At 39.6% G+C, this 13,863-nt stretch overlaps 1 protein-coding gene across 1 annotated transcript in view; it reads right to left on the reverse strand.

Moving 5' to 3' along the window:
- Positions 1 to 1,158: 1,158 nt before the first annotated feature.
- Positions 1,159 to 13,863, reverse strand: part of EFCAB2 (EF-hand calcium binding domain 2) — a 33,358-nt gene continuing 20,653 nt past the window's right edge. Inside the window, exons 3-7 of the mRNA XM_053939645.1 lie at positions 12,449 to 12,521; positions 8,316 to 8,395; positions 6,661 to 6,703; positions 6,494 to 6,560; positions 1,159 to 5,514 (exon numbers count right to left, since the gene is read on the reverse strand). Of these exons, the coding sequence (XP_053795620.1) occupies positions 5,378 to 5,514; positions 6,494 to 6,560; positions 6,661 to 6,703; positions 8,316 to 8,395; positions 12,449 to 12,521 (400 nt within the window). The 3' untranslated portion in view covers positions 1,159 to 5,377. The remainder of the gene's footprint in view (positions 5,515 to 6,493; positions 6,561 to 6,660; positions 6,704 to 8,315; positions 8,396 to 12,448; positions 12,522 to 13,863) is intronic.

Consider the following 13,863-nt stretch of genomic DNA (forward strand, 5'->3'; position numbering starts at 1 on the left):
ATAAAACTTGAATAATTCACAGATGCAGAAGACTTCAAAGAGTTCCAAATTCTTGCATTATCACTTCAAAACCACACCTCTAGAAACCCTTAGAACTCCACTCTAGTTATTTTAATCACTAGGGTGGTATCTAGGGGAAGACATGGCTGCACATCGTAAGGCAAATCTTAGGACCTGTTCTGCACTGGGGGATGCTGCTGTCTTGGCAAGAAAGAGACTGCTGTTGACAGCAAATATTCAAGGGCTTTCCTCTATTTGAAGCATCTTATTCTGAACTATTCTTTTTTATGCTACCATTTAGGCAGGTATTTGCAACAAGGAAGCCTCTTTTAAAAGGCTTCTAGAAGAAATAGAGTCCAGAATAAAAGGAATGGGTTTAGTATATGAAAACACAGAAGCAACATGTGTGTGTGTTTTTAAAGCTGCAGTGTCTCCAGGATAATAGCAGGAAAAGATATTTTACATCTCCATGCAGAAGCATGCCTAGTTTCACATTTTGTGCTCTGGACAATATGGAAACGTTCTGACTGCTGACTCTTGCTAACTCTTGCTTGCATTACTATAGACAAGAATTAACTACTTACACCCACAGTTTTACAGTTTTGGTTATTTCAATGACACAACTTGCAGCTGCTTGGACATCTCTGTTGGATCTTTGACAGATAAGTCTTCTTTAAAGAGACTAAAAAGTTTTTATAGTGCTTTGTGAGGCAGTGCATCACTATTTCTGAAGCTGTTCTGTAGACAGAATTCCCTTTGAAGTCAATGGGAGTTCTCTGTGAATAAGAGCTTTAGGATTTGGGCCTCAGGACACAAATGCTGTGATCAATCTTTTGAGCATAGTGAGTAACATTTTCTTGGCTTTCAGAACTACACTAAGCCAAACAGTAGCCCCAGGGATTCAAAATAGGTTAAATGGGAGATCTGCTTTGTTTCAACCTACATCTTTCTTTAGCTTTTAAATCAGCATAGTCCCCATGCCTGGTAATGACCTGCCAAAAACACCCTGCAACAATAAGAGCAGATGTTTTAATAGTTAGTTTTATAGTCAAACCTATCATGGCATGAGATACTATGAAATAGAGTTGTGTGCAATTAAAAACATACACAATGTGGACTGACCTGTTTAGAAGTTGAGACCTGAACATGCAGTCTGGATCAAAAGACTTGAAGGCTGAGAATTTTATTATTTATGTTACATTAATTATGTTATCAGACCATCATAGTACAAAACACTGCAAACATCAGAATTAGTGATACAAAAAGTCAGCAATACAAGTAGGCAAGACTGATACTCCCTGTCTCCTATTCTTTATAATTCCTCTGACTTTATACATGGAAAGGTCAGGTAGCAAGAGACTGTGTGACCTTCCAATATCTCTCACGAAGTCCAAAATTAAACCTGTCTGCCAGCCTCCTGTCATTTTCAAGACTACTCTCCCCCTTTCACACAATTATAACAGTGTATTACTGGACCTAAAACATCCTAACTTCCTGTGCCATCCCAGACTTAGCTGAACACCAGCATACCCAGCCACTTTCCTCCATGAAACTGAAGGCCCAGGCTCTTCCTGCTGCCTGTGATGAAGGCTTTTCCCATGCTGATTTCAGTGGTAACAAGTCTGGAACTGGTGATAAATCCCACCTTGATACGGGCAGTTGTCAGAGAGTGCAGCAGTGCATCAGTGGTGTGGGGCAGAGCAAAACTCTCTTGCACTTTCAATCCTCATAAGATATCACACAACTGTATTAACGAAATTACACATGAGAGAATCAAGAGAAAAGACCAACTGAAACAAGAGAAAAAGGTAATAAATAAAATAAGAAATAAGAATAAAAAATTCTTATTTGCTGAACAGAGCTAAGAGCCTGAACATTTTACAGGCTCTTACCCATGTGATATCATGGGTGGAGGTGCACAGATGAACAGCCCAGTTCTTTCCCTGGAGTCCCAGCTCTGATCTGGCCTATTAGCATTTTGGTGGAGGAAGTCCTGCAACTTCTCTTTTTGCCCACAGCCAGTGGAGAGTCTCAGGCAGCAGTAAATACCAAGCTGGTATGCATTGCAGTGGGAAAACACTGAACTCTTCAGGTGTGAATATATATGGGACTATCACTAACAGACAGAAGAGTGTTTTGGAGAAGCAACTTCAAAGCTGATGGAGGAAAGACAAAAAGCAATGTATTACCTGGAGTATGAGCAACTGTACTCCCAAGCAGAAGCTCAGCAGCTAGAAGAATTCCTCCACAGTATCAGTAAGACTGAGGTCTCCACTATACACCAGATATGCCCTGACACAGCTGAACCTACTTAAAATTTTAAACAAGTAAAGTCTTGTCCAGCCTACAACTCACAGCAGTGATGTAAACAGCCTGCTGATTAAGTTGTACATGTAGATGGTTTCCAGTGTTTGCTTCTTTGATTTCTTCCTCTTTTAATTTTGTTTTCTTTTTTACATCTGGATAATGAGTTCCCTTCCCTCTCCCTCCTTCAGTTAGGTCAAAAAACCCTCTGACTTGCCCAGTTTCTTCAATGCCTTGGCTCTATGTCCCTGTGTGAAATCCAGGTGCTACACTGGTTCCTCCCTGGAGATTTCTCCTTTTGTTCCAGTCCCTTACCTTGGTTCCTGATCTTGAGGGAAGAGGCAAAACAGCCAGTGGGGAGAGGCATATAGTAAGAGATAGCTCAAGACCACTCAGCAGTTCAATTTGTCCACCTTAAAGAAGAGGACAAAGCAACATATTTTCCCTTCAAATTTAGAAACAAAGTGGGGGTTTAGTTTCACCAAAATGGTACCCTAAGTCTCCTCTCCCTTTCCCTAGGGTATGGGTCCCTGCTCGTCCCCAGGGAGCAGAGAGGAGCAGAGCACTCAGTCCCTCATGCAGCCTACCACCAGCATGGGGAAATGGGTGGCCATGGGCTGGCAAGTCATGAAAGGCAAGGGAACAGCCTTGTGTGGCCACTGCTCAACCTCCTCTGGGGTGCCCCATGGGGCAGCTGCTTCACGAGCCTGTCAGATCACTCTATTTGATCCTAGCTGGCAGAGTGCACTCAGGTTTAAGGATCCTACAGAGTCTGAGGTTAGTTCTTGACAATTCTTTCACCCCCAGTTTAGAAACTCTCTGGGCAATAAAATTTGTTTACTTATGCCCAAAGAGAAGACTGCAACTTGCTTTTGTCTGTCCTGTTTGCATCTATCTTTCTTGGGGATGGGTATAAGAAGATGGAACTGGAAGAACTGCTGTACAATAAATTCAGACACAATTGCAATCCCACTTTTTAATTGCCAGAATATCCTCTTTCCTTGCATTTGAGGACTGCAAAATAAAAAATTACATCTATTATAAAAGAATGCATGTTAATATCCTATCTGCACTATGAATGGTAACAGTGTTGTATGTGGACATACTGATTTGACACAGCAACAGCTGAGGCGGCCTCTGGGGAAACACCACTAGAAACAAATTCTGCTCTCTCTGGAGCACTGGGAGCTATGAAATGATATCCTGAAATAAGCATCTTCCTGCTGATATCCAAAATGACACTGACAAGGACTCCACATCTGCATATGAATGAAACTTTTACTCACACCACCTGCATCAGAAATCCAGCATAACACACTTCCACATCAATTGGAAGATTCATCTAGAGAAAATAATTTCAGCTTTGAAAGAGAGACCGAAGAAGGCTAATAAAAATGTATTTTCTTAATAGGCTTTTGTTGTTCTTGCTTTAATCTTTAAAACCTTGTATCTTCTCCCAGTGTAATACTAATGATAGCCTTTGTTTTTCCTTCTTACTGGCAATGAAATTGGAACACACAGTAAATGCGTTAACCAGAGTGCATTGCTGAGTCTTAGGAGCAGTACAACAGTGTTTCCCAGATGCAGCTTAGAACTGTGCAAATGTTGTCTACCTGCATTAATTCTTCATTGTCTTACTGTTTAAGCAAGTATCAGTAAAAGACAACTTGGGTTAGAGAAGTAAAAAGTGAATCAAAAAATGGTCTCTTTCAGACTGCTTCCATCACCCCATTTAGATCATGCTAATCTCTTCTTTGTGAAGCACAGCAGGTCACTTTTAGCTGTGCATGAAAACAGTTTGTCTGAGCTTCCAGCCCAAAGGAAACAAATGGGTAGGACAAAAGACGTGTTATGAGGAGGGGTCCTAGGCTCTGTTCTCAGCACAGCCACTAGAAAGGCATGACAGGGAGTAATGCACTCAGTGCCTCTCTGTGTCAGTCTTCCCCAGATTTCATCAGCTGATGAAGGCTGTGGATGACACAGAGCTGGAATATGCAGATGGAATAAAGGAGAGGTGGAACATAGTACAGAAGGAAAGCAAACTTGATAGAGAGTAATAAAACAGAAATGGGGTGGAGTACAAGATGCTATTCTTGAGAAGCAAAACACAGAATCTCCTACAAGCTGAGACCTCATCAGCTGCTGGTCACGTGTTAGAAGATTGTCTATGGCAAAAACTCAAGGGGGAAGAACTTGAACTCAAATTAAAGAACAGCAGTACAGTAACAGAAAATTATCAGATAAGAAGAGCTGTGAGGTCTGTGGTGGTCTGCCAGCAGGAAAAGCTACCCATTCTATGCTAATATGTTTCAAAAAATGGTGCTTCATCAGTTTACAAAAATCAGATTCTCATCCTGTGATCCTAAGTTTTGAAGAGTTGAAATTACTGACTTTCAAACTGGTTACAAAAGGGGGAACGGTTCTTTGCCTATAGTAACCAAAATGTTCTCAAGGATTAAGTTGACTATGGAAATGGTTGGAGTGTTCTCTGCACATTTAAAATGAAAGCAAAATACCATGTCAGTTGATTAGTAATATAAACAGGAACTAATTGGTCCAGTTCAATTGCCTATGGTAAACAAAACACAAATACTTGAAAAACACTAGAAATTATAGAAAGTTTTTTTGATCTATTATATTATTTCAAAAGGTGCAACCTACCTGGTTCCTTATTAGTTAAACACAAACAACGACTGACTACAATTAAATACAAAAGCTTCATCTTACTATTATATGTTTTCACAGGTCTCATTTTCTCTTAGTTTTTCAAGAGCAGTCATAAAGTTATTTCTTTACTTCATTAAAATTATTTTTCCTGCTATTTCCCAACAAAATTCCATGATTTCTTTTCCGGACCTTACACAGCATTTCTGTCAAGAGCTCTTTTTCCAGGTATGAATATATTTTTATATGTATATGTATATATATATACACACACACAGAACCCAAGGAAACATAACTTCACAGATTTCATTTTAGTTATAAGCACAGAGTCACAAGCTGAGCTTTGTTATACTTTAAAATACATATTTCAACTATCTGTCAAGTCACAGTGCTGTTACCAAAAGGCATCTCAGACATTAAAAGGGAAGGTCTTAGTTTCATCTACTACCAGCTTTGTACGGTAATCTCTGTAACGAAGAGTATTTGTTTCTGGATCTAGAGCAACAGCGAGCATGTCCTCCATTTCCTCCCGAGTAAAGGGCTCACCTGAAAGACAGCACAGAATAATATTTTATCTTGGTAAGTATCCTTTCAAGGACTGGCAAATTCCACTGCCTTTCCCTTGTAAGGATCTCCTTTTGATTCTCACACAGAGAGGAAAAGGAACAAAACTAAATATCTTACTCCTGTACACCAAAAGAGCCAGTCTAAAAGAAAGGAGACAGAGGATCTGGATCTATCTGTCTGATCTTCTAGTTCACAGACACCAAAACAGCCTGTTCCTCTCTGCCATGGATTTTGAAACAACCACTTTTGTCAGTTTTTCTCCTGGGTACATTAGAATTATTATCTCTCATTTGGCTCTCCTTGCACTTGTATTCACATCATGAAAGACTTCCCGTTTTTCTCTTCAAAGCTGTTGATGGCCTACTTCATCCCTCAGAGAACCAGGTTACCATCTGAGGCTAGATCTTGCACAAAACCTGCACACCCTTTTGAACATGAGGCAGGTGGGCATGAGTCAGCCATGCAAGAAAAACAGGCTCTTCAAGAGATATTGAGGATTACAGAATGTACAACTTAAATCTTGTCTTTGAATCTCTTTGTTTGCATGTGGCTCTAGAATTAAGATCAAGATAATGTAAGAATGAATGAGCACTGAAACCACTGAAACATCTGGAAATCTAAGCTGCAATTTTACAGGACAGCAAAAGAGTCACATACTTAGTGAGCACAGAGGTGTGCACAGAATCACAAAATACCCAGACATAATTGAATTACAAATAAGGATAAGAATAAAAATATCTATTTTATAATATCTGCAAGCAGGCAGATAAATGCTCTTTCCCTGCATCACTGACAAGTGAAATGTCCTAGTTTGCAGCCACTCATGACAGCAACAGCATTGTTTGAAGACAGTGTATCTACTCCTGCAGGTTTTGGCCTGCAGGGTGAGGACCTCAAGGTGCCATATACATATGTAATGCTTTTTACTTAAATACTGATATTACAGAAGTCATGTTACCTTCTTCAGTCAAATGTTTTACCAGGTCCTCTTGGGTAATATATCCACATTTATTCTCATCCAAAGCCTTTAAAGAAAAAGAATAAAACTTGTGGTTTTAAGCTTATTGTATCAAAAAGCAGCAACTTCTTCCCAGCAATTAGATACTTGAATATTTTGTTACAGACCTCAAATGCATGTAGAATAACATCTTCTGGAATAGGTCGGAATCTGAAACCATGGAATCAGAAAAGTTAAGTTACTGTTTGCCAGTGTTCTGAAAAAACTAAACACGAGTACTAAGGGAAAGGGAGGCTTATATTCCATGAGAATTTACTACGTTTTGTCTATCAAACATTTAATTGCAGCCTGACCTTTTGGAATTGTCCATATATTTAACTCTTACATCTTTTGTTGTACTACTGTTTAATTTCCCTTGTGCTGAGGAGCCAGATTAATGTCTTCTGCATGTCTGGGCTGGCTTGGTGGGTTAGTAAGAATCAGCAACAGATGAATCATTCCACAAAGCCAGTGCACTGAACAGAAATGGACAAACCAAGAAAACAAAGTTTTGTCCAGGTAGGCTGGTAACTAGGCAACAGATCACCTAGTGGGACTTGGGCAGCCTAATGACCTGATGATGAGCAAAGGAGGCTGGTAGCTATAAAAGGTCTGTCACTAACAATTTCAGAGAAAGGGGAGAACTGGGCACGTTTGTGCATGCATATTCATGCTTGATTTTGGAGCAGGAAAGAAAGCTCAGGGCAGCAATGGAGACTTTCCATATCACAGCAGGCTTTCAACAAACCCCCAAAATACTAAAGAGAAGGAGCTGAATCCAGGGAGGTTCTAACTGCTTGACTGCTTTGTCCAGACCCACCTCAGTCTTTTACTATCTAAAAATCAAATGTGCTAAGAAGAAGCCTTGGATTTTATGATCCAAATCTCATGTACCTTGCTTAAGTGAACTATGGACATGGTGCCCCAGAAGATGAAGTGGGTCTTGACAAGCTTGCACTAGCCTGGGGAAAGCGTGCAGGAGGCATCTGTGTGTGTGTGTGAGAGCTTGCATGAAGGGGGTGTGGAGGAGGAGGAGAGCCCAGAGCAGCAAGGCATCATTTTGTGAAAGGGTGAACATCAGTGTGGAGCCACAGCTACTTCATATGTAGAACACCCTCCTACCAAAGGCCCTCTGTGTGCAAAATAACTTGGATTGGACAAGACTGAGTTTCTCAAAAGCCTTGATTACCATCTTTAAAATGGAAGATAAACTCCTTGTAAGTAATCTTGCTTTAGTGCAAAATGTCAAAATAGCACAAGTCCCTGTGTATGTGCAAAGACTTTTATGCACCTTTGTGACCATTTTTAGATCAGCAGTCTTTTAGAGTGCTAATTGTTCAGCTGTACCTGGCAGTCATTTTGAGACACAAATATGAAGCTTGTTTGTACAACTTCTTTAGAATACACTGTAACATTCTGTGTTTCTCAGTAACTGTAACTCACATGTTCAGAGAAAGCAATAGTTATGACCTAAATTTGCATACAAAATATTTCAGAGATACACAAAGCATGTTGAATAGCAATTCTGATTCCAATTAAAAATACAAAAGCTACATATTATCACAATTATGATTATAAGCTGGTATTATTTATATCATCAGTAAAACATAATTTAATGTAGATTAACTAATTTTGAAAAAAAATTCTATATAGCTAATGTAAAATTAGTTTAAATTACAAAGAAGATCTATGCTCCTTCCAGTTACATAAAACTTCTGGTTTTCAGAAGCAACCCTGTCAATCTGGAATAAACTACAGACACATAAAATTCACTTTCCATTACCTTCTGTCAAGTAGAACTTCTGTCATCACCGGAAGAAATTTTTCCAGATGAACGAATCCACCCGGTTCTTCTACTTCTATCTAAAAATAAAACTTAAGTGTGGCAGGGTATATGACTCATTAGCAAACTAACCCAAAAACCAGAAAATTGGGGTGATCCCTGCATTAAAATTACAGCATTAGACTTTGAATATTTATATCAGGTCTTTAATATCATATGGCACCATAACATCTGAGTGAAAGGCTTATGATCAAATAGAAAGATATTCAAGGAAGAGCTAACATCCCAGGGAAATACAGGTCTGCCATCAGACACTTGTAGCAACTCAATATTGCCCTCTTGTGCTTCAAAACCATTCATGCAAAGGAACCGGACACCGAGGAACTGATCTTATCTGCCACAATAACTCAGCAGAGGTTTAAACATTCACACTGAAGTCATACTAGTAAAGTGTATCAGTATCTGGAGCATTCCCAAGCAGTGTAATGTGAACACTCATTATAGCAAACCATGAGCATGTTCCTTTGGCATGATTTTGAACTGTGCCACCCAACATTTTCCCCAGCAGATGCTGGCTTGGACTTTTCCCCAGCAGGATGCTTGGTGCAGCCATTCTGCATAAAGCATTTACCAGGGTGGGCATGAGATGCTCTGTGCTTGCTGGCTTCAACACTCAAGGATGTTTCTGGGCATATTTAATTGGCTAGCTTGGATGTATCTCCAGTCAAGTTCACCTTAACGATGGAATTTGTTGCTTTCATGTTTCATGATTAAAGAAAGTTGTCAGGGGAAGGACCAGAGAGGCAGGCAGACTGAGTCAGGGCAGACCAAAACAGCCATAAGGCAGCCTATAAAATGCTACCCAAAAAAGCAAACAAATTAGTCCCAAAACACTGGAGACTTCTAGCAGCATTCTCACTGCATTCCTATACTTCCACAGGAGAAGATAAGCAACATGGTAAAAACTGCTCTCTGTCATTGGGGTGCATCCCTTCCCTGAAAATTTCAAGTTTTGCTCCCAAAAGGAGCCCTGTTAATTGAGCTAGCCTCTTCCTGTCTGTATTGAAACTGGATGCACGCCTTGAGGTCTCACATGGCTGCAGCAACACCTTGCTAGGCCCCCTGAGACACAGCCGAGATTGAAAGAAAACTCAAACAGGCACTGATTTCAAATCTCCTAACAGCCAGGAAAAACTTAGCAAGGAATCTTCCTCCTGGGAGCTGGGTCAGAGCTGGGGCAGTTCCTGATGCATCCAGTTGCTTAAATGGAAAGCTACAACTTCTGCTGCATGCTCTTTTCCAGTGTCCTGGAAGGGAGTTGGATGCTAAGAGAAGACAGCCATCACATCTTGCTGATTCAGCGTGGAAACTGGCTTGAAAAAACACATTTTCCCTTCTATTTGATGAGCCTAGCAGAAAGGATCTTCAGCAAGGAAATGAAGATGTTGCGTGCTTAATTCTAAACCAAATGGAACCTTTTACCATTACAGAATCACTTGTTTTGCTGCTTGCTTGATTGAAAAGATGTGACAAAATACCTGGCAAAACTTTGTCCTGGGAGGTGATCAGTAATCTCAGCTTCCTCTTATGTGGAACAAACAGCTTCCATTTCAGAGTCTCTACAGATCCAGCAGCATCTTGAGCAGTTAAAATTAATCTTATTTCTAACACTTCTTACTCTTCCTCATGCTCACTCCTGTTCTACACCTCATTTCTCATTGATGTTTTTCTTTTTCTGTATCTCCTCCTCTTTTCACAGTAACAGTATTGGCTTGTTCAAACTCTGTGAGTTTCACTCTATTTCTTTCCTTTGAGTACATCCACGGCTCTCATAACAACTGTATTGTAGTACCTATTATGTTTCGTATCTCTGTTCTCTCAGCCATAATATTGGGGTACTTGAAACACAAAGAAAAAAAAACATCTTCCAGAGTTACCAGGCAGAGCACTGTACTGAACTCCAGGCATTGTAGTAACCCTTAGGTAAGTTTCCACTATCTCTAGATTTATCATTTAATCTTATCTTTGTAAGTAGGCCTAGAGATATGATATTAAGTACAGAATTGAGTATAAGGCAATATAAGAAACATTATATGATAATTTATAGAGATTACATAATTATATGAATGCTGTTTTTGCAGATATGAATAACGTGATGGTAACATGTGCTAGTTTAGCAATAAGGCTAACAGGAAGATGAAATGACAGAGACACAAGTAGTGAGAAACAGAAATGAATCACAGCTCACAATGGGCAACAATACTGGGGAAATAGCTTGGTTACAAACTGACTAACAGACACAATTTTTACCTTATCTAGATTAAGATAAAATGGTATTACCACAGCCAATTACAATGCCATCTTACATAAATTAAGATATGTGATTATCATAATATATGAAGGGTTACACAAGAAGACAGTGTTCTTCTGGTACTGAACCTATGCCAAAGTTTCATTTACAGGCACCATGAAACATTATTTGCTATTTATTTTCCAGTGAAATGTTCTTTAAGGTTAACCATCACTCTGAATGTATTCTTTCTTCTTGTAGTATTTGTACTTTAATATTCTTATAATCAGCATTTTCATACATTGTGGTAAGCACATCTACAACAATACATGTTACACTGTTATATCTCAAGAATCTTCTACCTCATGGCTACATTGCATTGTACTTTTTTTGTATTACTTATCTCACATTTTCAGTAATATTGAAAATTGGGGGGAAAAAAAAGTCCAATTTCTTCCAGAGGATGAGACAGGCCTTAAATTCTCCTGGTTTCCCTGGACTTGAACAGGATTGTCAAAGCATCCCCTTTTCACAAATCTGTATCTTCAGTGAGGAGTTGCACTATTCATTTGCTGTAAAGAAAAGTCACTGTGGGACACTAAAAACATCATCTATATTAAGCACCATCATTTCTCTTCCCATTTTGTCTTGTTTGTCAGTGGGAGCTGAGACAATCTGGTTCTGAGAGTACAGAACCAGAGCAAACAGATTGCAGTATCATGTTAAAAGAGCTTTCTCCTCTAGTGGTTCTTTGCACTTCCTCATCTAAAGCAGCTGCATCATTTTCACAAGACTTAGTGCAAGACTTCTCACACTAAATTCAGATCTACAAGAGGCCAGACAAGCCTAGTGAGGAGAGACTACTACAGCAACTATCCAAATTTTTGTTGGAGCAGGAAGAAAACAGTATGAGATATCAATTCCCAGTATCCTAACCTACACAAGAATAGGAGAAAAATCCCTACCCTACCTCTCAGCTCCAGCATTGTCCACTCCTTAAAGCAGCATGCCCATTTGCAAAAAGAATGTGAAGTCTTTTTCCCACTTCTTTGTCCCGTTTATTAATTACACCATGCCAAGGCACCAGCACAAGATTTTTCTATTACAAGCATGATGTAAGGAGACAAAAATTAGTGTAGGAAAAGACTGTGGAGAAATGTAATTAATTTCTTTACCTTACCACTGTATATCACTGGGAGAATGGACCACTAGGTTTTATGATGTTTCATGTCCTGAAGCCTGATTTACAAGTTTAAGCAATCAAATAAGAAAAGATTCTCACCTATAACTCAGAAATCTCAAGACTGAGAAAGACCTCATGAAGGACAAAATGTTGAAAGGTTCTATAAGACAGCAACAACAGGACCTAGTTCAAAAAATGGCAGGCTTTCCCTCTGGGTATTTTTAGAATCTGATGTTTAATTTTAACACCTGCTCAAGAACTAATTTTTACTACTTAACCCTGCAATGTGTTTCCATGCCATGTCCAATAGAGTGAGATGGTTAGAGTTTGGATATCTGACTGAGGTTTAGGACATTCTTTTTCATCAGTCAGTTTTTCCTCCATTTTCTAAAAATGTCCCTCCACCTTGACACAGTTTCACAGTCCCCTTTTGGGCAAAAAAGAGTCAAAGACTCCTCATTTTAACCCATCAACATTGCTATCTCATCAGCCTAAAGATTTGCTTCAGGGCAACCTACAAGACTATCTGTCTGCTGGAAACACTTCAATGACACTTCCAACATCTTGGAAAAGAGTTTAGGTTTCCCATTCAGCAAGGCAGAAGGGCCAAACTTCTGCGAGTTGAAGACTGAAAAAAATAAAACAGATCTAAACATTTACCTTTGCAAGCAGTTCCTGTACTTCTGCCTCATTTGGGAAGCAACCCAGTGACCTGACAATGCAACCAATCTCCCTGAAAGAGAGAGGAGAGGAGAGGAGAGGAGAGGAGAGGAGAGGAGAGGAGAGGAGAGGAGAGGAGAGGAGAGGAGAGGAGAGGAGAGGAGAGGAGAGGAGAGGAGAGGAGAGGAGAGGAGAGGAGAGGAGAGGAGAGGAGAGGAGAGGAGAGGAGAGGAGAGGAGAGGAGAGGAGAGGAGAGGAGAGGAGAGGAGAGGAGAGGAGAGGAGAGGAGAGGAGAGGAGAGGAGAGGAGAGGAGAGGAGAGGAGAGGAGAGGAGAGGAGAGGAGAGGAGAGGAGAGGAGAGGAGAGGAGAGGAGAGGAGAGGAGAGGAGAGGAGAGGAGAGGAGAGGAGAGGAGAGGAGAGGAGAGAGGAGAGGAGAGGAGAGGAGAAAGAAAACATCTTTGTTAATAAGTCTGCAATACAAGACTGTTGAGAATACAGATACCAATCCAGAGCTTGCATATAGGAGTGTGCACATAAAGGCACACAAGAAAATCTATGTCTCAGTAAGCAATGTCTACTTTTTCAGGCATAAAATATTCTGAAGCTCCTTGAAATGGTTCTTGCAATTTCCCTAAAAAATTCTTTACTATTGTTTTGCACTGTACTGTGTGCAAGTTAGTTTTACATTGCTGTTCTCTAATTGTAATGCTTATTTTCAGTAAAGTCTATATATCTGTAGTTAACAAATCACTTGAAAATCTACTGAGATGCAAAGTAACAAATAAAACACATACTTCCATTAAATGATATAAAGATACAAATTCTAACTGCATTAAAGAACAATTACAAAAGCTGAGGAAGAAGGCAGCCCTGCTATGTCCATGCTGTGCTCTCAGAGAGTCAAACAGAGTGACAAAGTGGCTTATCACCACTCTGTTTATGCTGTAAATATATTCATAGCTTGCATTTACTGCTGAACCTCGTGCAGCTGTTCTGAGGCTCTAAATAAAATTCTGACCAAACTGGCAATGCCTCAAAGTAGTCTAAGATGAATAACATCACAGACTAGAAACAAAATTATTGTAAGGCTGTAATAAAGCTTTAATGAGACTTATGGTATGATTAAAAAAAAAAAAAACCACAGAAGCATTAATATAGCTTGTGACTTACAATTCAATTCAACAACACAGAACTTTAAGTACATTTGAATATCTATTCACAGTGCTGGTGGTTCTCATGATCCAAACCTCTGTGGTTCCTTCATCTTGACCACTGGTAAATTTTTCCATTTTGTGCAAAAATCAGATTGCCTAATAAAAATGGTAGATACAAGGAGGAATGATTCTTGTAAAATCTTCTTACAACAGTAAGGCCCTGAATGCAGCACACCAAGCATATGCAAAATTATAAGTCT

This window comes from Vidua chalybeata, chromosome 3 (assembly GCF_026979565.1).
Source record: "Vidua chalybeata isolate OUT-0048 chromosome 3, bVidCha1 merged haplotype, whole genome shotgun sequence".
NCBI classification, from domain to species: domain Eukaryota; kingdom Metazoa; phylum Chordata; class Aves; order Passeriformes; family Viduidae; genus Vidua; species Vidua chalybeata.